The sequence below is a fragment of the Mastomys coucha genome, unplaced genomic scaffold (assembly GCF_008632895.1).
Source record: "Mastomys coucha isolate ucsf_1 unplaced genomic scaffold, UCSF_Mcou_1 pScaffold20, whole genome shotgun sequence".
In the NCBI taxonomy this organism is placed as follows: Eukaryota; Metazoa; Chordata; class Mammalia; order Rodentia; family Muridae; genus Mastomys; species Mastomys coucha.
In genome coordinates this window covers 86,542,407-86,564,302 of record NW_022196903.1, presented here as the reverse complement: position 1 = coordinate 86,564,302, position 21,896 = coordinate 86,542,407, and the positions used below count along the sequence as shown (strand labels likewise).

Here is a 21,896-nt window from a genome sequence, read left to right as displayed (position 1 = left end):
GTTGGGGATTTCTCAGTTGAACCCAGAATTTTCCAATATAGCAAGTATTGGCTAGCTAGCTTGCCCTAGGGATCCTTTGTCTCCTCTTTCTGAGCTCTAGAATTACAAATGGGCCACCATGCCCAACTAACATGTACATCCATGCTAGGGATTCAAATACCAGTTCTCATGTTTGTAGCACAAGTGTTTTAACCACTGAGCCATTTTCCTAGTCCATTTCTCAGACACTTCTTTACTTACTTTTGGAACAACATGAAGATTAAGAATTTTGGAGCCTGTGTCTTACCCACCACGCTCCTCTTCTTCCAGCTGCTTTCATAAACACTTTTATGTCAGGGAGTGAGTCCTTACACCATCCTCATGCCTTTCCTGAAAAACACCAACAGTTTAAAAATAGCCTACTGGGTAACCTTTAGAAGGATAGAAGAGCTGCAGAACTGGGCAGTGACCTTGGGCAGTCACAAGGTACATTAAGAAGAATCTGGCCTGGTGATGGGATATGCTTCACACTGCCTAAGTATTATTTAGACAGCATGGAATTCATTAGATAACAAATTTGCAGATTTTCATGGTTTTTGTGTCTCTCTTGATGAGGAGAAAGACTGTAATGATCACATTCTTGCAGAATCAGATGTATAGTAGTTTGGATTTTCACAGATAGTCTGAGTTCATATACTGGTGTTATTAGTGCTAAAATATATCCCTCCCTCTAGTATGAACTATTTACACAGTGAGTGAAGGTGAGAGATGAGAAGCTAGAGAGCCCTTTGTCTCCTAATTCTTAGTGGAGTCTTGTTGGGTTGAAGGCACTAACACTTGGCTTCAATACTGACAGATGTTTTGAAGTATAGCCCAATAGTTGACACATGAATCATAACTCCTTTCCTTAGATCTTTTAGCATTTAGCATGCCCAGAGCAGTGGGGTGGGATGAGGCTAAGAACAGAAAGATGGCCCCATCCAGCTGGGATGATTGTGACCACTGTATCAGCTTTCTTCTGTGCTGTTGCCTGGCAACCTCATGCTTTCTGGGATCCTTTTCATACTAATAAATGCCAGGGTGGTCCTAGACATAAATAGCCATCAAGAAAACTCATTGACACTGGCTTTATACCCTGAAACCACAGCCCTTATTTCCTACTGAAATTCTCCCTTTTCCTGTTCCATAGTTTGGTTCTTGACCAAGGGAAGTGACTACTTGCGCATGAGCCTAGCACAGAAGAGAGTGAATATGTATTTAGTGTTAGTCATTTCTGATGCTAATTATGTACCTAGGATACTTGAAGTAGCCACATCCGAAAGCCCAGGGAAGAACAGACATGTTGATGGCGGTGAAAAGGGTAAGCAAGAGTATTGAACAGAAAAGGTGTATGGCACTCAAGTATGGTGCCCGTCTTTTCTTACTTTGGTGAAAAGAGTCCATATTAAATAGGAGATAGTCTAGAGAAGAGCAAAGGGTGTTAGCAAAAGTGCCTTCAGCACATACGCCTGCTTTGCAGATCTCTGTGCCCTTCTTAGAAAAGAAAGTGCTTCACTGGCACACACTGGCACCCAACTGGAACTTTGCCAAAGTCCCATTGTCACCTTTCAGCATTTCCTAGAATGTTCAGCTTAAGGTACATAAGTTGACAAATACTCTCTTTAAAAATGATACCTCTTTGGCAGCATATTTGAAAGCATGCTAGAAGACGCCATTGGATAGAAAACCATTGGTGGTGATAGAAATCCATGTTATTTGTATGTTGTTGTATGCATATCTCCTTGAGTTGCCACATAACTGCATTACTCAGATTGTCTCATCCTAAGAGAGAACAAATCTAAACCAAGAGAAGTTATGTGTTACCGAGAGCACAGCGTTAGGGTAGAAGTTATGTTTCAAACCCTCGGTTGCATGTGGGAGCAAGGTGAATCACTTGCAAACAGCTATTCTTCCCCTTTTACTTCCCACGAACAGCTACCTCTTAGACTCTCCTTACTGGCTTCATGGGCCTTCTCTTACTGGAAGTCCCTCAAAGTCAGAAGAGCATGATACCTGCTTGAATTCACTCTTTTCTGCCCTTTAGGCTAGCTGTAGATGACATGCCCAACTGGTAAAGCCAAGAGTGGATGCCTGGTTAGCCATGGTTCTGGACAGCATGCAGAATCCTTAGAACCTCCAGTATGACTGGCACCAAATGATTTCCTCTTCTGGTAATCAAAACTATATATATGGTTTTCTTTCTGCATGACCTTAAGCATGTCATCTAGTGTCTTCTCAAGCCTTGAGCCTGAAATTAATAGGTGGACTGGATAATCTTTGTGATGGATCACAATTCAAATAGTTGAGAAACTGACCCATAACTTACAGCCTGCAGCCTTCCATTCATAATTGTGCTGAGATCCATTCATCAGTCAACAGAAATGATAATTCACTGCAGGGCATTAGTCAGGCCCCAAAGGGTTAATATATCTCAAACACAGCAAAGTGAGAAACTGGGTGTTTTAAAAGCTAAGGGGCAATGTGGGCTTTTATTTATGTGATTGTATCTATTCTTTACAATGCCTTCCCTTTCCAGAGTGTGGAAGATGCTGTAAAAGGGTACTGGTATCAGAACTATTAGCACTGCCAAGCCACTCTTCCTTTCAGGAGGCTGAATGATCAGAGGACTCTCTGAAAGAGTCTTCCAAGGTGTTTGCTTCTCTGTGGCCCTTGCTTCTAGGTATTCTCATAGTGAGGTAGATGTGAACATTACCCGGCTTACCCAGCTCCTTATCTAATCTAAGAATTAACATGCTGATCGTGGAGATGTACTTAAAACATAACCCTGCTGGTTCCCAGTTTTGTGACCCTGGGTAAGTGATGTCACTCTTAGGCCCTCAGCTTCTTCATTTATATAAAGGACCCCTAATAATACCTGAGCCACTGTTTCTTTGAGATTAAAGGAGAGATGCTAATGTATTTTAGCAGTGTCCAGTCCATAAGAGATGTCTAATCTAGTGGTTAGTAATTATGGTCAACGTTCATCCTTGGGTAGCCTTTTTTGAATCTTCACTTATGTTACATTAGTTCAGCACTAGAATTGAGATATTCTGAGGTGCTCTTTATTTATAAATATAGTATATAGCTTATGGTGCTATCCAATGATAGCTATAGCTTAAGTGTTTTCATTTCACAAATATGTTCTGACTAGCTATAGTGTACAGAAAAATAAATAAATATATGTTAACTGGAGCTATATCTACTGTCTTTTTCTATCATCCACGTGGTTCTCTAGGCGTACCATTCATCAGTGTTTGAAACTGGGACTCCAAGTGTATAGCCTTGTATTTACACTGTTTTTCATGGTAGAACAAAAGTTGTAGGCAGTTGTCCTTTTGCCTTCCCTAGTTTTGTGACACTTGTGCCCTGTTCATTTCATGTGTCCCTGTATTGGCAAAAACAGGCCTGAGTCTTGCAAATGGCCTTGCATCCTCTCTGATAGCATGCTTTCTGGGTGACATTTAACTTTATTTTTGTTAAAGGCAAAATAAAAGGAGAATCAAGAAAGGCTTCTTGTTTTAACGTAATGATTAGGTACCATTTGCAAAAATCAGAAGAGAAAAACTTTGAAAAGTAATAAATACAGTGTCGAAATAGAACTCTATCCATCTACCTCAGTATGATGTTAGCCATCTGACTGTCAGATTCATTTAAAAGAATCTCACTCTTTTGTTCATAGGCTCGATACATGACATTCTCTTGGTCTTTCAGTTCTTGTGATTTTCTACCTACAAGTAATCAATCCTGGGCTTAGAAGTATATGCGAGTTGATCAAGATCCCTCACTACACATTTCACATAGACACAACCTCATCTGTCAAGATTACAAATCATCTAGGCAGATAGTAGATGAGGGCTGTCATCTTGGACCACCCACTAAGCCACATCTTTCAGACATCTGGTACAGTTCGACCAGTCCTGGCCCACAGTCTTCCAGAGCTAGAAGCTTCAAGCCTCACCTGAATGCTTCCTACTAGCCACATTCCATGAGCATACCTGGCCCCCACCCTCCTCTTCTTACCTCCACATTCCCCTCTTCTTCCTTCTGAGTTCTTTGTGATGAACTTGCCAAGTCCATACCGAACTCCATCTTCATAGGGATGTCCATATCCTCAGAGTGCCACAGCACAGAGAACTCCTTCGCTCTCGCTATTGACTCCTTCTCCATCAGACATGTACACCAGGGTTGTTTGCAGACTTCTCGATGGCTAAGGAAACATGACCCTTAGCACAAGTGAGAAGACAAATGCCAGAATCCTCTAAGACTAGGGCCACCAGACCCACATCCATCCTCATGTATAGAGCTACTTCTCTCGAGAGCTTAAGCCTTTGGGGAGAAACTAAGAACAGGCTGCCTTCATCCTGAGTTTCATTCCCACCAACTGAGTTGAAATGCAGGGATTTCACATTTTTAGACGTTAGTGAGTGGAAAACGTCAGCACTTCTGACCACAGCCCAGCTTCCAGCATGCCCTTTGAATGGCCTCACAGAAACAAAAGCTTGAAACCTCAGGCATTCGGACAGACTGACCTTGGTGTTTCCAAGTATCAAGCAGTGATAATGCTGTTTGGAGTCTTGCTCAAATTTGGGGTGGGGGTTGGGGCAAAGAAGAATCAGTCTCTTAACTATGTTGAGTCATTTCCCAAGAGGAAAAAAAAAAGCCTGTATTCCTGGCAAACTAGGAGGCTATTTTGGTAGCAAATGTAAGGAATTAAATGTTCCCAGGAGTAAGAACTTTGAGATATGTAGCCAATAAATAACAAGTACTAGATGACGTATACTAAGTATAACTACTGTGTGTTGGTGACGCAGGTTGATGTAAATGTCATCTTTTGCCCCGGGGAAAAGACGAAATGATCAGACAGAATTTTCCCTCGAATATAAGAGCTGGAACCCGTGTTTATTTGATTATCAGAGTGACAGCTCCTTTTATGAAGTCATACTACACCCTAATAAGCCCTGATAGATTTGGGTATGTCTACGAACAGCTGATTTTCTTCGATGGTAATTTAGAAAACATTGAATGAAGAGTGTTTTGCTGTCAGATGAGATTCCATGAGGATTTCCAAATCACTTTGAGATCTTAATAATTCCAGGCAACTAACATGTGTGGTGAATCATGCTAAAGTAACATTTTTTTTTTCCTTTCACCACTTTTATTCAAGTCCCATCCAAAGCAAATGTGCGTGGAGATGAATGGGGGGAGCAGCTAATCTATATATTGAAGGCATCGTCATATTTAGAACTTAGTTGGTTCATCACTGGCTCGTTAGCAATGACGTTAGTGGCAGACCTTGCATGAGTCATTGACAGCAAAATTCTCGGTTGCTCTCTTTTTCACTGCACTGTCATTGTTCCCAGTAGACGTCTATCTTAGTTGTATTGGAGCAGCGTGTGTGAAACACAATCCAAGGCATTGTGGTTGCACGGTTTTACAGATACCAAGACTTATCTTGAGTAAGAGTACCTGTCTATTATCAAAGTGTATTGGGAGGTTGGGATAGCTAAACTATACAAGCTTTAGGGATGATAACCTCTTAGGGCAATGTCTGGCACATACTGAATGTGAGACATTGAGGCTTTTCTAATTCTGACTCTATAGATCATTACCAGCGTTTAGACCCTGTCTTCTAATGACCCTGGCAGATTATTAACTCTCATGAACTCTCTTTTCCCACTTCGCATTGAGGGATAGCTTGTTTATACAGCTTGCACACTGAAATCACTATTCCTAAAGATGTATTTGCACTAATTTCACCTATGTTTATTTGATGAGCACTAAAAATCTGTTTTTTTTTTTAACTCCAGCCAAGCAAATGTTACCACCTACTATTCATATGCTTCCTATAAGACCCATTTCCTACAAATAAAAACACCCTTGACTCTCAGTGGTATTTTTCATCCCAGTGTGGACCATCTTTAAAATGGTAGCAAATAATATCACCATCTGTTCGGCTGCCTAAACCTGAAATCCGAATGTCATCTTTTGCCCTCTTCCCTTCATACTACAGCTAACCTATAAGGTACTATCATTTTTTAAATGTTTTTTTAAAGGTGCAATCTTAACCTACTGACTTCCCCCGCCCCCAAACCTTCTATCCCAGTGGTTCACAACCTTCCTAATGCTGTGACCCTTTCATACAGTTCCTCGTGTTATGATGATTTAAGAATGGAGAATAGAAGGCAAAGTCTCTATGAAAATAGAATTCACATTATATTTCTCTTGAATTCACATTTCTTACCCCCACTCCCTCCAGTAACTTTGTTATTTTTGGGTTTAAATTACCAAAGTGCCCTTTTATGCCTAATAGACATAGTTTCATGTAAAACAAAATAAAATTATTTTGGTTGCTACTTCATAACTGTGATTTTGCTACTGCTGTGAATCATAATGTAAATATATGATATGTGACCCCTGAGAAAGGGTCAGTCGACCCACAAAAGGATCACGACCCACAGGTTAAGAACCTCTCTTCTATATATTCATCCAAGCCACTGCCGCCACAGTGGCTCTTGCCAACACAAATATGGAGGCTTCCTTTGTGGTTTCTTTCATTTCCAATGACCCTGTATTCATATCTGGTACTTGGCTCCATAGTCAAAGTAGAATTTTCAAAACAAAAATTAGACTATTCCTTATCCCGAATTAAGTCTCCTCTAAGATTTCCCATCATGGGCCAAATATAATTCAGTCTCATTTTTTATGACCGGCAAGCTTGCCTGGTGTGGCCAAGTGGAAGACTTTAGGGAGCCCTCTTTGAATCACTCCAGCTATTTGTTTCTTAGAAGTCAGCTCAGTGACTACTCATACACAATGTTTATTTTTATCATCACTTGAGCAATATTAATTTCTATGACTGATCTCTGTGATCCCTGAGGTCAAGGACTATGTCAACTGTGTCTCCCATGTGTCATATAATTTCTGTCACATGGCATGTACACAATAGATGTTCGGTTCATTAAGCAAATGAACCTATCCCAAATTGTAATTATGACTTCATATTTTCTTATTGAAGTACCATTTTTAAAATGATCAATTGATCACTTACAATAGAGATTATCTTTGTGCAAGTCATTAGCTGTTCTCAGAGACTGAAGTTCTAAGAACTTTATTACGAAAAGTCTTTGAAAATGATATTCATGTACCCAAACATTGTAGGTTAATTGTTACAGTTTTTGTTTAGATACAGACATTCCAATTAGGCTTCCTCCTTCCAAACTGTAAAATATTAAGATTTCTAAAGTGGCTACTCCAAATCATATATTCATGAATATTTCACATCTTAAAGTAAAAAGTGAAAGCCAAATGTACTAACATACATATTTTAAATTCTCTGCTAGCTCTGGTTGAAATTTTTATAATGGTTTGTTTTTTAACAGAAAAACATTTTGGCACACTTATGAATGGTATAACTTTGAGGATCTCTGATAATAATGATAAAATTAGTATTAGGCTCCTTGTTTTACATGAAACTGTGTCTATTAGGCATAAAAGGGCACTTTGGTATTTTAAGCCCCAAAATAACAAAGTTACTGGAGGGAATGGGGTTAAGAAACATGAAATCAAGAGAAATGTAATATGAATTCTATTTTCATTGAGACTTTGCCTTTTATTCTCCATTCTTAAATGTACTCCCCCACCCCTAGAAAACAAGACAATTATACTGGGAAATAAAATGTCTTTAAAGCTCTGAGCCGTCAGTTTATGATGGCCGAGTAAAGACTCATAATTGCTAATGAAGCCTTGGATGTTGAATGTCTCAGTGCGTCCATTGGGGCCAGCCTCTTGCCTGTTCTACAAGAAGCTGTCACATCAAATTCTTGTCCAGACTCCATGGGCACTTTGATTCCTAAACCTTTCTGAGAAACCTAATCTGAAATCAAAGTCAAGTTTCCTAGATGTGGTCAGACAGGGTCACATTTAAAACAGTCCAATGAACCCACAGATCAAAGTTGAAAGGTAATGCCTCCCCCTCCTGAAGCTGGCATAGACTCACCCACCAGCTAACCTTTTCAGGTTTTTTTTTTCCCTTGCCTTTTTCGCCTCTTTCCAATGGGCTGGGAAAATAAGAGTTTTTTTCCCTTAAAGAGATAGATGGAGAGTTTCCTTAAATACGATCTTAAAAAAGGTGAGCAGAGTCATGTGAAAATGTCCTTTATCACCAATCAGTGAATCATGAGGTGTTTCATTGAAGATGTATTTACTGTTTAGCAGCAGGATTTTCCTCAGTAAAAAAAAGCCATAGTAATTACAGAATCAAGAGGCAGTTTTCAGGTTAAATTGTCAGGATCTCCCCGTACATCTGTATAAAGCAACACGCCACACTGGGCTGCTGCTGTACTGCTTCAACGCATGGGCCTTTTTTTTTTTTTTTTTTTTTCTCCTATTGCCATCTTTCTTCCCTGTAAGGCTTTGAGTTTTTCTCCAAAATGGCACTGGAAAAAAAAAAAAAAAGGGTAATGGTAACTCTCCTTAGGCTTGATCTTATCATCACATGACACATTTTCTTTCTTCCTTTTTTTTTTTTTTTTAAATCAAAGTCACTGTGATTTAAAAAAAAAACAACAACAACCTTGCCATTGCTTTATATTGCAGTGTTCTGTCTCTTGTGGTCGAGGGCATAAACATCGAAATGTTTACTGCTTGGCAAAAGATGGAAGCCATTTAGAGAGTGATAACTGTAAGCACCTTCCTAAGCCACATGGGCACAGAAGGTGCCGAGGAGGACGGTGTCCCAGATGGAAGGCTGGCGCATGGAGTCAGGTGAGCAACGCTTCTCTACCCCCTGCTTCCTTCTATCCAGCCCCAGGCCTGACACCAGCGTCTTCTCTTGTGTCTCTCCGCATTGTTCTCATTTTACAAACTGGGAGGAATCTTTACCAGGCAGGCTGGGTGGCCCTGGACCAGTGACCTCAGTCAACAGAGCATTGGTGTAGTTGTGAGGCTGAGTCCCATATGGTGATAGGTGGCGATATCTAATATAGAGTAGCCCTTCTGTTTCTGACTGCTGGCCTTGGGCCATCATTTGCCTCTTACAAAGGCATAGCTTAGAGTGTACTGGAATGACCTGTTGTCACCTGAAGGGAACCGAGGCTTACTTTACCTTGGAGATTCTTTCCTATCACATAGAGTACCTGACAGAGATGACTTAGGGAAAAGGGGGGTATATTTTGAATTTCCATTTCAGGGGATACTGGTCTGATGTAGCAGGGAAGGCTTGGTATCTGGTACAGCAGCGTGGTCTGTGGGCCAGCGGTCTGGGACACAGCTGCTCAAGTCTTACAGGTCAGGAAGGAGAGAGACAGAGCTAAAAGCAAACAGGACCAATCTGTAACCCTCAAAGGCAACCCCCAATAACCTATCTCCACTAGTTATAAGTCCCACTTCACATCACCTGTGGGACAATTCATCTTCGAGTAATAACTGTCAAAATGAAATACTGGCCAGTATCTCTCTGCCAGTTTGCTTGTTCACAACTGAGATGGGAACATGAAGGAGAGCTGTCTGTCATTTTGTAGCTGTGGAACATCCATTGGTGGTTTGTTTGACCTTCCTGGGGCTATTAGGGGGATTTAATGTAGCAATGAATGCTACATTACTTTACATAATGTAGCATTGCTGGTGGGAGGGACTGGGGGAGTTGAATCCAGTGGAGTCTAAGTAATATTTTGTTTGGATGTAGGTGATGTATGCTTTAGATGGTGAAGAGAAGGGGAACCCAGGACTCCAGTTACAGTCTTTGTTGAACCTGCAGAAGCAACTTTAGAAGCTTGACAAACTTAAAGTCATTCATGTGTCCTTAGAGTCGGTCTCCTAGAACCCCACAGCTTGTATACTCTCTCATTGTGGTTTAAGGTGCTTGCTTGAAAGCAGTGAGGTTCGATTTCTTTTTAAAGCATTCTGTTCTTAACGCTGAGCTGATTCAGCATTAAGCTGAATTCAGCAGGAGATAGTCTGTCCTCTCATTCTCCCAGGTTATGGCGAGCCATGCCAATGACTCCCAAGAATCAGTGAAAACAAGGCTTAGGGTTCATGGCCTCTGGGAGAATTCTTCCGGCTCCAGATGCAGCCATGTTAACACCAGGAGAGCTGAGGATTTTCCACTTCAATATTCCAGAGGAAAATCCCTCTAGAATCTGAATGATGCTTAAACGTCCTCAGCTGACATCGCCTGTTCTCAGTACCCACGTTTATGATGGGTACTTCACAGAAGAATACGGAGCAGGGCATCATTCCCCAGCACAATGGCCTGTCCCTCTCGAGGCTTGGGTCATAAAGAAACATCTGGGATTGGTTTGTTGGCTTTAATCTGGTAATCAAAGAATGTGTGCTCTGCCTTCCCTTGGCTTCTGTCAGGGATGGTGTTCAAGGCACTCTGTCACACTTGTCATCTTCTCTAATCGTTTCTAAGTGACCCTTATCATCCCTTAACTTCCAGCCCTTTTGTTTTTGGAGCTATTCAGTTCATGCAAAGCCTGCAGCTAACGTTATTTAAGATGCCACACTAATTAGGTTGTCCTCTTCTAGGCTCTCATGCTCTGGTACTCTTTGCTATGCTCCTTGGCCTTTTTTGTTTTTTTATCTATTTATCTAATGAGCTTCCCCCCAGAATATTAAACTCAGAGCATGTAAACTTCATACGTTTTAAAGACCTATTTATTCACTGAAGAGATGCATAAAAGAGTCTTTTGCTTTTTATTGGGAAACATGAGCTGACTTTTATTACAATATCCAGGAGAAGCCTAAAATTGCTTATACAGCTAGGATGTTAGATCTAAAACCTGTTTTGTTTCTTTGTTTGTTTTGCAAACATAAATTACTATCAAAATCAAAATGCCTCTGTAGAAAAAAAAAAAAAGCACACCTGTTCAAAAACAGTCACTCAGAATTGATTTTCAGGGATAAATTGTGAAAGGAGGCAAGATGTGAAAATCACTTGGGCCACTGGTTGATGGAGAAAGAAGATCTGTATTCTTAAGGGTTCTCAGCTCACTCACTAATTAGCTGGTGGTAAACAAGAATGTTCCTAAGGCTATGATATTGAGCAATAGAAATGAATGCTCACTTGTTATAGTATTTAAATTTTATATTTGACCCCTCTGTTGTCCGCTAGTAGCTGTCTATATTCCAGTCATCTTGTCTTCCAGATACAAAGAATAATTAGCACAATTTTTCATGTTGTCAGCATGTCTGGTGATACTAGGATACATTGAATATTACCAGAGGACTCTACCATTCTTAACAATATCTCCCCAAAATGGAGGTTTTTGTGATATAAAATGGATGTTTCATTTCCAGATCCTTTGAAATCTTGAAGCTGTAAGGGAAATTTACTTTAAAAAAAAAAAAAAAAAAAAGGCCTCAGTAAAGTCTTAAAGGATTTCTTTTTCCCTCAAACATTCATGTTCAATTTGTTTGGATGATTTTGATCAAGAGCTAAGGGATGCTGATGAAATTTTAAGACAAAAATCACGACTGGGTTCTCCATTCAGCCCAGTGCTATGAAGGCTCAATAGCCCCGTGGGGCCAAAGCCTTGTAAGGTACAGTTAGCTAGGATTATACTCACCTTCTAGAAAGCCCCTCCCGCTAGGATGATCAGAAGAAAAACATATTGAGCTGAAAGGAATACTTCTTTACTCATTGGTCCTGAGTTCTGTCCATCAGTTCATTCCTCATTCCTGAGGCACTGACCTTTTTCTCAGTTTACCATCTGTGGGTGGGGTCAGGATGGGCCCTACAAACCATGGAACTCTCTCCATTGACTTTGCTTCCTTACTGATGTAACAACATGTAATAGAATTCATAATAGAATTCACCATGATGCCTCAGACTCATAAGATTTCATTTTTAAGTGATCTCTGTTGCAAACATAGAAATGAAACTGGCCGATTGCCCTCTGAATCACCCGCCGTTCTTGGTGTTGAAGGAAAGCAACCTGACTGTGGTACTCGCTGCAGGCTTTTCGAGTGTTTTCTGGAGACAGTGGTGAATATGTAGCTTGTGCCCTTTGAGACATTAAAGGGATGGTCCTGTGAGTGGTGATGAGAAACACTTGCTTTAGTACTTTCTGGTCTCTTGGTTATTTGAGTTTTATTTGAGCCATGAACATTGATGGTACATGGTTTGAATATAAACTTCTCACTCCAACTTTTGCTGGCATAGTATAAAATATTGCATCACGGTAGTACCGTGTTTGAAAACTGGGATCCAGGTTTTAATCTAATCCATAAAGACTTTGCCACATCCCCTTGCCAAATTTGATTTTGATTTGAATTTTGTGCTTTGTTTTTCCTTGAGCTGAGGTAATTGTCTTTGTTCTTCACTGTTGTTATGGAGTGTCTATTGGAAATGATTATTAGGAGATAAAAAATATTTTATAGAAGATGCTTAGCACTGCTAATCACTCAACTGGAGGTAATTTTGTATCCCATGAGACAGTTAGCAATATCTAGAGATGGAGTTGTCATACCTTATACTGAGGGACCCATAACTGGGTTTAATAGAGACAAAGGAAGAACACATCCAAACTTCTACAGTGCACAGAACATTCCTACAACAAAGAAGCACTTGGCTGAGAACTTTGTATAGAATTCAGCATATGGGTGCAATTAGTGAGAGTCTAGTAGGTGATGTTATTATTTATAGATGTTTTATTGATATTATTTATAAAAATCTCTATAATGACTATTTATATAATTTAGATTTATATAATTTAAATAATGGCTATTTTCAAGTTAATTCCCACTTTAAAATAATGGCACCACCATAAGCTCAGCATAATTCTAGAAGAAATTATGTGACAAAAATCCTTTCTAATTTTTCAGGTATATATTGATTCCCCAAACATGAGAAATTTCACCAATTTTATTTTTTTAAATCCATGTAAGTTAAATGTCAGGTGACGCTTAAGCCAGTGGATTTCTACATTCTAGCATTGCACAGCAGGGAGCAAAAGGAGATGAAGCCCAAGTTCCCAGCTCAGCAGTTCACCATGAAAAACATTCCCCTTTCACACCCTTTCAAACAGACTGGCCCTACCAAGGTGATGGAAGGAGTACATCAATAAAGAGAGTGCAGCCGTCCTCTGCCCTAGAACTAAATAATTCACTGAGCATAAATAGATCCAGGATGGTACTGGGGACTTTCTGATGCTGGGTTTTTCTAAGGGATTCTGTCTAAGTCTCTCCGAATTCATCATGCAAAGCTGGCCGAATCTGCACATAAATTGTTGTCTTCCACGAACCAGTGCAAGAGAATGAAATTCAGTTGTAGCGTGCCCTGTTCTGAGCAGAGATTACCACAAATGCACTCTCCTTCAAAAGGAAGGCTTTGAACTTCACTTCTCATTTAAGTCATGGTAATTGTTTTTAATTAATAAAAAGCATTAGTGCAAAGTTGCCTTCAACATTATTGATAATCAGAAGCCTGAAGAACATAGTGTATGTATGATAAGAGTTTCCTGTGTCTTCAATTTGTCTTATGCAGAATTATGAAACATTGTAAGAAGTGATGGTTTAAATTGTAGACACTTACAGCTCTTAGTTCCTTAGCTTCACTGCCCAGTAGGTACCTCTTTTTAGTAGTGACAGCATCAAAACCAGGTTTGGGGGTCTAGGGCAATAGCTCAGCAGGAGAGTACATGCTCTACCTCATGTTCTAGCATGAGGATGGAGATTAGATTCCTGGCACACAGGTCAAAATCTGACAACACACCCTTGTAGTCCCACTTCTAAGGGAGGCAAAAACCTGGAAGATCTCTGGTGCTTATTGGCTAGCCAGTGTAGCTGAATCTGTGACTTCTGTGTTCAGTGAGAGACCCTTTCTCAAAAAAGAGTGATTGGGGAAGAAACCCAACATTGAGTGCTGTCCACCATATACATGCCTATAGCTATGTACTTCTCCACCAGCCGCTACATACACAAAGGGGTTTCATTTACTTAACGTAATTAATTACTACTAGACACTCTAAAGTTCTTTCCCATTTTTTCTTTGTTGTGAAAACGTTATGTGATTTTTTTTTAACTTAACAGCTTTGTATCAAATTCCAATGTGTTCACATCGTTATTCTCTTTGTATTTCTGTTGCATATTTTTCTAGAAGTGTATTCTTGGATTTACGACCCCCAAATCCAAATTGCCAGAACTCTTTGATTGTTGTTAATGACATCTGACTATTTCTACATTTGCTGGGTAACTCTACTCCTGTCGGTTGTTTCCAGCGCAGCCAGTAGTATGACTCACGTAGCCCCTGTGAGCATTAAGTGGCTGTTGTTTGAAGACAAAGCCATTCTCTGTATTTAAGAGTCCTCCCCTTATCCTTCCCAGAACATAATGACTTTAAAGTCTAGTTTCTTGTGGGTCACAAACTCATTCAATTCAATTAATCCAATTAAACCCAAACAATGACAACAATGTTGGGACAGAGCATTGTCTTCTGCTCCCTTTGATGTGAGCTATGAGCCTCTTCCCCAGCATAGATTTCTCTGAAACAATAGGATTTCCCAAACTGCCTTCTAAGAAAGACCCTAAGCTTCAGAATCACCCACTTGGTTCTACATACATCTTCATATAGAATTTCCATCTTTCACAGAGCACCTTGAAGTGTCCTACAAGTAAATTGGACAAGCGCAGGATTGTAGCATAAAGAGTCTTGTTCTGCTTTTAGAAGACCTCCTCTTGGTTACATGGCATGAATGTCTGATAACTTTGTTTCTCAACACCAGGCAAATTAATAGAGACTGATTTATGCCCCCCCCCCAGTTACTAATAACATTTAATAACCAAGTGCAGTATTATGCAGTTCTTTCTAATCAAAGGTTGCCTTTGGTTTCTGACTGCCAAAGTCTTAATAGAGACAATAATTCTTGGCTTGCCCATAAGTGAGATTACGCAACTAACAATGAGGAAACCATTAAAAAATTAATTTAGGGGAAAGTTAATTGGTGTTTTGCAACTTGGTCAACAAAATATTTCATTGTGATTAATGGGATTTTTCAAGGACTGAAAACATTAAGCCCGAGGAAATTATTTTTCCTTATTAGCTTTTATTCTTCATCTATTCATTTGAGATTATGAGGAGGCATAGATAGTTAAGTGAATTCCATGATTTAAACAAACAAACACAAGCAAGGCAATGTTCTGTTTCCAGGAATAGAAACTAGAAAAATAACGGGACAGGAGAAAATCCTTTTGCTTATTTGGCCTTAATTGTCAATGATTTGCTCTCTGTGGGTTAGGCTAGAGAACTATATCTCCCAATTTTCACAAGCCATTCATCTTCCAGGATGGAAGTCATGCACAGAGTTTCATTTGTCTGTTTCAATGTTGGCACCATTACTTCTGGATGGTGCTGTTTCCCCACAGTCTGTCCACCCTCTGTCATCCACTGAGACCTTTGGTTCCTCCCCACTTGTGGCTCCTGCTCCCTGCCCAGCACTGGCAACAGTCTCCAGCTTTTAGACCTTGCCTTGGTGTCCCCCTCCTTGGAAAGGAGAAAACACTTTGACTGCTGTGAGAATCATTGGATTAAGAAAGCATTGCCCTCCTCTGTGACCCACCCCTTCCCGCCCTCCAGAAGGAGCCCAAGTGCCTACTTACATCCTGTGTCTTCTCAGTGCTCTGTGTCCTGTGGCCAAGGCGTGCAGCAGAGGCATGTGGGCTGTCAGATCGGGACACACAAAACAGCCAGAGAAAGTGAGTGCAGCTCCTACAGCAGACCAGAGTCGGAGCGTGTCTGCCAAACCTCACCATGTCCTCTCTACACTTGGAGGGCAGAGCAATGGCAACAAGTAAGTAGAGCCATGAAGTAAGTGCACACCAGCCTGCGTGTTGCTCCACCCCCTTGTCAGCATCAGCTTTGCACCCTATGGAGCCAGCAAAACCATTGAGCACAGTGGCATTGCTGGCTCCTTCCCAAAAACTTTGCTGTCAGGCTCTAAGGCAATTCCTGTTTGCATTTCTCCCTGTGGTCTTGACTATTCCAGAGCTGGGTTCACTGAAATGGAAAAGAAAAAAAAAGCTTTGACATGCCTCAGGCCAAGAGTGTAAGCATAGAGACAACTTTCATTTCACAGGAGGGGAGATGATGGGCGGAATATTTAATATGTGTTTGGATTTGGTTAATTTGAATAGCCATAACCTGCATGAACTTGAGGTAAAGATTAGTCTGTATTTTTTCCTTTTCCTGTGCCATTGACTGTCAGGGAGAGAAAATGGGCTCTCATGTGAAACACTCAATAAACTAGGGTAGAATTTCCAGTGGTTTCAACCAATGGTAGAATCCGCATGAACTGTCGAGTTAATACAGAAATAGGCTGGACTTATTTTTTTCTTCTACTCCACAAGTTAATGCTTGACTTTACCAGACATTTAAGTGTCTGTGCTGGAAAGTCTCGTTGCTGGGGGGGCAGGGGGCGGAGGGTAGAGGTGGTATAAGACATTAGGGGGAGGGAACCCAGTTTCCAGAACAGAATGCTGGGTTATAGAAAGAGTAGGACAGAATTAGAAAGTAAAATCAGATCTGCTGACCCTGGAATGACATAAAATATGCATGCTGCTGAAGAGGGAAGATGAGGGACCCGCCTGCACTGAGACTGGCTCGCAACCCAAGGCAGCATGGTTTGAGGGTGATTGTTCTGCACTTGGCGCTATGCTGGGAGCTTTCTTTCCATCCTCTCATTTTATCTTTTGGACTCCTAGATGAGGTGAGAATGATTATCATCCCCCTTTTTAGGTGGTAAAACTAAGGTTCAGACAGACTTTGCCAGATGTCCAAAGGTCCCACATCTAGCAGTTAAAGGAAGCCAGACATGACCCTGTTTTCTCATCTTTATGGTTTTCTACTGTATTTTGCACCCCTGGGATTAGTTTCCTAGCCCTGCTCTCCCCAGTTCCTTCCTGGTGATTGGATCCATTCCTTGCTACAGTGGTTCATCCCTTTAGCAATGCTTCCTTCATCATCTGCTTGGTCATGTTGCTTGTTTTCCTTCTAGACTTTTCTTGCTTCTGTCAGATAGTGTCCGGGACAATATGTAACGCAGTTAAGTTTAAGATTATTTGAACTTGAGCCAGATAGGTTATCAGGAACTTGTATGCTTAGAATAATATCTCTGTGGTCCCTATCTCAGCTGTGCCATCGATAGCCACATGACTCAGAGCAAGAATCCTTATATCTCTGAGGCTTGGCTTGCCATCTGTAGGATGGGAATGGTAGTAGCTTTGTAGAGCTGTTTAGAGGAAGTTAGAAAGGACATTAATCTGTCATCCATTGCAGTCTCAGGACTGGCTGTGCCAGATAAAGAAGAGGTTACCTCATCTCCCTGACTCACTGAGACTTGGGACTATCTTTGGGATTCCCTGTCCGTTTTCTCCACCTCGCTTCTTCATGCCATACTCAACTCTGTGTCTCTGTTCCAAAGATCAAGAATTGGGAAAGTACTCATAGATGAGGCAAAGTTAACTGCTTACGCTGCAGCCAGCATTTGAGAGTTCTAGAGCCAGCCATGAGCATCACAGGCTGCATTTCCAGTTCCTTCTGAATCCCATAAGGTAGAAAACCACACAAGAAATGTGCCTCGAAGCTTCTGTCTTTGTATGGCTATGCAGGTAGGCCTTTTGAAATCCTTCTTTAAATATTGCTATCAAGCTTCATATAGAAAGACTTAAGTGTGATGACACATGTCTTTAGTCCCAGCACTCAGGAGACAGAAGCAGATAGATCTGAATAAGTTCCAGGCCAGCCAAGGCTACATAATGAGACCCTGTCTCAAAGGAGAAGGAAGAAGTGGAGAAGGAGGTGGAAGAGGTGGAGGAGGAGGAGGAGGAGGAGGAGGAGGAGGAGGAGGAGGAGGAAGAAGAAGAAGAAGAAGAAGAAGAAGAAGAAGAAGAAGAAGAAGAAGAAGAAGAAGAAGAAGAAGAAGGAGAGGAAGACAATGACTTGAGGAAATAGCCTGATGGGGCTTATATATAGTAAATTCAGCAGAGCTTACTCATAGTCATGGAGAGAATGGGCTCTGTAAATGATGAAATAAATAAATAAATAATAATAATAATAATAATAATAATAACAGATTCTAGCATTTACTCTTCTGCTAATATGCTTTCTCCTAAGGAGAGTTTGAAGAGGCACCAGACTGGTGAGGGAGAGTACAGTTCAAGGCAGCAGAGGAAAAAGAGGCCCTACTGGGAGCCTACTGGAGATGTTCTCACAGCACCAAGGCTTAGAGGGGAGGTTGAAAACTACTAGGCAGCCATCTTCAATAACCACAGCAGAATGCTACATCTATCTCAGTCACACTTGCCTGCAGCAGGATTGCTTTCGAGACCAATGATGTTCTCATTAAACAGTAAGGTGGTGCTCACTGCCCGATGCAGCACCTCCCAGCCTCCCCACATTACCTTCCCTCTTCCTGTCTACCTATAGAGTCTCTTCTTATAACCTCTCAGCTGTCATTTGACATGACCTCATCCCTGCACAGGCTTATGTTCTAGAGACACATCACTTAAGGTTGGAGACACTTAAGTGTTAGTTATCAAGGTGCATTTCCTACTAGGCCCAAGAGCAAATGACACCTTTCTTCTATTAAGAAACAACCAGGGAATCTGTATTAAGCACAACTCTCACATGTTCACCCTGAGATGATTATCGGGGATATTTCCTACAGCTGCAAAGACTGTGAACTGCTCAATCCCAGGGAGAGCTTTTCCTGTGGGATACAATGTGAGGGGCTTCCCTTGGAATTGTCCAGTTCAGAGGCTCCACGCTGCTGATACCAAGCATAATAGAACATAGCATTTACTAAGCAATGAACAAGGCATTTGATGAGTATTTTTTGCATGAAGTGACCTATTGAACGACTTCCTTAACTCTTTGATGTAATCTTGTTTTATCCCATTATTGTGAAGAAACGAGAGGCTGAGATAGGCTAATCCATCAGAGCTCTCGTATGTAAGGCAAAAATTTGAGGCCCAGGGTCCTGGACTCTAGAACACAAACTGTTAGGGTTTGTGTCCTTGGTCCCATCAGAATGGCTCTCCCCTGAAATATTTCAGTTCCTTTATCCCAAGCCACAAGCCTCCTCTTGGAAAGTTGGTTTCAATGTATTACTTACTTTCCTGGGTTGCAATGCCCACTTGCTTCTAAACCAGGATTCTCTGTGCAATTGGGTAACTCTGACATAAGGGCAGTAGGAATGCTCTGGTGTTAGTGCCAGTCTGCTCAGAGTGATGCCCATGGCTATGCCAGTGAGAAAGACTGGCAGCTGTTTAAGGTAAGGACTTCATTTTCCAGGATTTCCACAGCATCTAGCATAGTACCTACAGCACATAAGATACTTTTGAATAGTTGAATTTATGAATGAAGGGACAAAAGATGGTGGGGGGTACAGGGGTGGGGGTATGAGCGATGGCTGCTTCATCAACTGGAGAATAAAGGCATTCCAGCGTCTTCTGGATCAGTTAGCAAATGTTCTTTCTGGAAGAGCAGCTGCTGTGTTTTCTTGTCACAGGGCCATGAACATGCTGTGACTTTGTAGGACTGCCCAATCTGTTGCTGTTTGGCCCGAACAGGAACTGGGGGGCCCCTTTAGAGCATATTTCAAGTTTAAGAGCATTTCTTGTACTCAGCTGTGTACTGATTCCCAAGTTCATCTCCTTAGAATAGAACAATTGGAATGAGCAGCAATTCCTTGGTCAGTTGAGTGATAAGATTTTCATGGTGTTTACAGCAGGGAGTGGAGAGGTCTTGGTGTGTTCAGAGTTAGACCTTAACCCTTTGTTATCCATTCTCTCCTTCACTTATTCAACAGCATGTGTCAGTCACCTGAAAAGTACCAGGCGCAGGACATTTAGAAGCATTTGTGGTTTGGGGGTTTTGTTGCTGTTGTTGTTGTTGTTGTTGTTTGGTTTGGTTTGGTTTTTAAACCTCAAATCCTATCATCTAAAAGCCTTTACCTGAGTCTAAGTGTCATGATGAAATGTGCTCACAATGAGAAGGCAGGAGGGTGGCAAGTGGGAAGCCAGCTAGAGCTACATAGGGAGACCCTGTCCAAAAAAGAGCTGAGCAGGTAGTAACTCAGTGGCAGAGCTTAGAGTGCTGGTTACCATAGGAAGAGCCTGGATTTAGGCCCTGCCATCCTGAGAAAGGATAAGGTGAGAAGAACTGGAGTGCAAACCCTACCTGCTGTAATCCTCACCCCTACACAGGCTGGGGCTGCTCACCTCCGTCCTTACTAAATCTTGAGATGGTCCCTCCTCTTTCTGGCCCTGGTAACTCACTTGCTCCTTCATTCCTTTTCATCAGCTGCCACGCACACTCTTCAGCATCATTAGGACACCAATTCCTTCCTCTTTCCTACTACATGGCTTCTATCTCAGTAACATTATCTATCCTGGAATCCATGATGAATTACATGATTACACTGGGGTCCCTTAGGATTAAGCGTCCGTGGTTATCTAAGGGACGTGTGAGGCCCCAAGCTGAGAGTGGCTGGCTCCCTGGTTGTCAGGCAAGGACAGAAACAGAGTTGGAAATCATCAAGCTGACTTCTAATTCACAACACAGACCCATGTCCATTGCAAATGTTAATCAGATGACAGACTTAAGAGTTAAAGAACACCTCCACAGTAGTGTCTCTGTCCCCTTTTCCATACAAATGGTTGCTTTTTCTTTCTTTTCAACAGCAGGAGATGAATCCATTAGTCCTTACCTTTCCTTGGGACATAAAAACACATTAAAGGCAACTCAGTGTTATCAACTTCCCCAGTTGGGTCTGAGATTCCTCTACCCATATTCTTCCCAACAATAGTAATCTGCTATCAGAAATGACAAATTCTGTCATCCTTGGGGAAAACATCCTTTAAAAGATAGAACCTGTGGATGCCCAGTGTTTTTTCTTTTCCCAGTCAAGTGTAGGGGAATGCCAGGGCCAGGAAGCAGGAATGGGTGGGTTGGTGAGAGGGGCTGGGAGGACTGGATAGGGGGTTTTCGGAGGAAAAACCAGGAAAGGGGATAACATTTGAAATGTAAATAAAGAAGATATCTAATAATAAATAAATAAATAATAAATAAATAAATAAAAATAAATTTAAAAGTTATCTCTATATTATTGCATACATTTTAAAAGTACTCCTCATATTTGCCTGGAGTTGAGTAAATTTGCTTAGTAAACATATATTAAAGTAAGCCAAAGTTCTTTCATGAAAAAAAAATTGTGACACGTATATCAAGATGAAAAAAACATTATTATAATGTTTAAGGATTGCATTAAATGATCCTATTTAGACCATCAACCTAAAGCCAATCAACATGTTGAAAAAAAAATAGAACCTTAGGAATTTATTTTAGGTCTTCCTCGCCCTCCAGTTTTGAAAGTTATTTTGGGTTGGTTTCAGCAGCCAGGAAGGCATGCACCCTGCAGGACAATGGATGTGCTAGCCTGTTTAACCTGGCACTATTACTATTTCCTTTCTGCGTCTAACTTGTGCTGAGATACACAGAGGCCAGTGATATTACCTAGCCATTTATTTGGTTGTTGCTTTATTAATTCAGAAAGCCATAATGAAAACCCAGAAAACTTTCTGCAAATTGAAATGAGGTAGCTCAAAAGTTCTATTTTCTTAGAACAGTTTAGATGATATTCCAGGAAAAGAGGTGCTGTAGATTATTGAGGACAGGGGAGGTAGCATTTACCAAAGCTGAAGTACCCCAATAGCATGCGCTGGATTTACTTTTCCCATGACTTTGCTAAGACTTAAGTTTCTAGGAGAAAAACCTTTGTCACCTGATTTTCAGAGCATGAAAGAAGTCAATTATTTACCTGGTTTAAATTTTAATTTCCCAGAAAGTTTTATTCTGGGTAAATTTTCTCAGTGCAAGTTCC

The 21,896-nt window shown here is 41.0% G+C and overlaps 1 protein-coding gene across 5 annotated transcripts in view; it reads left to right on the top strand.

Moving 5' to 3' along the window:
- The window catches only part of Adamts9 (ADAM metallopeptidase with thrombospondin type 1 motif 9), a 173,280-nt gene that overhangs the window by 112,019 nt on the left and 39,365 nt on the right, over positions 1-21,896 (top strand). For 2 of the 5 annotated variants that reach the window (XM_031382626.1, XM_031382627.1), the window contains exons 29-30: positions 8,614-8,781; positions 15,633-15,806. The exons of 1 other annotated variant lie outside the window; for it this stretch is intronic. In XM_031382626.1, coding sequence (XP_031238486.1) covers positions 8,614-8,781; positions 15,633-15,806 — 342 coding nt within the window. The remainder of the gene's footprint in view (positions 1-8,613; positions 8,782-15,632; positions 15,807-21,896) is intronic. 2 more of the 5 variants (XM_031382628.1, XM_031382629.1) reach the window with 2 other exon arrangements.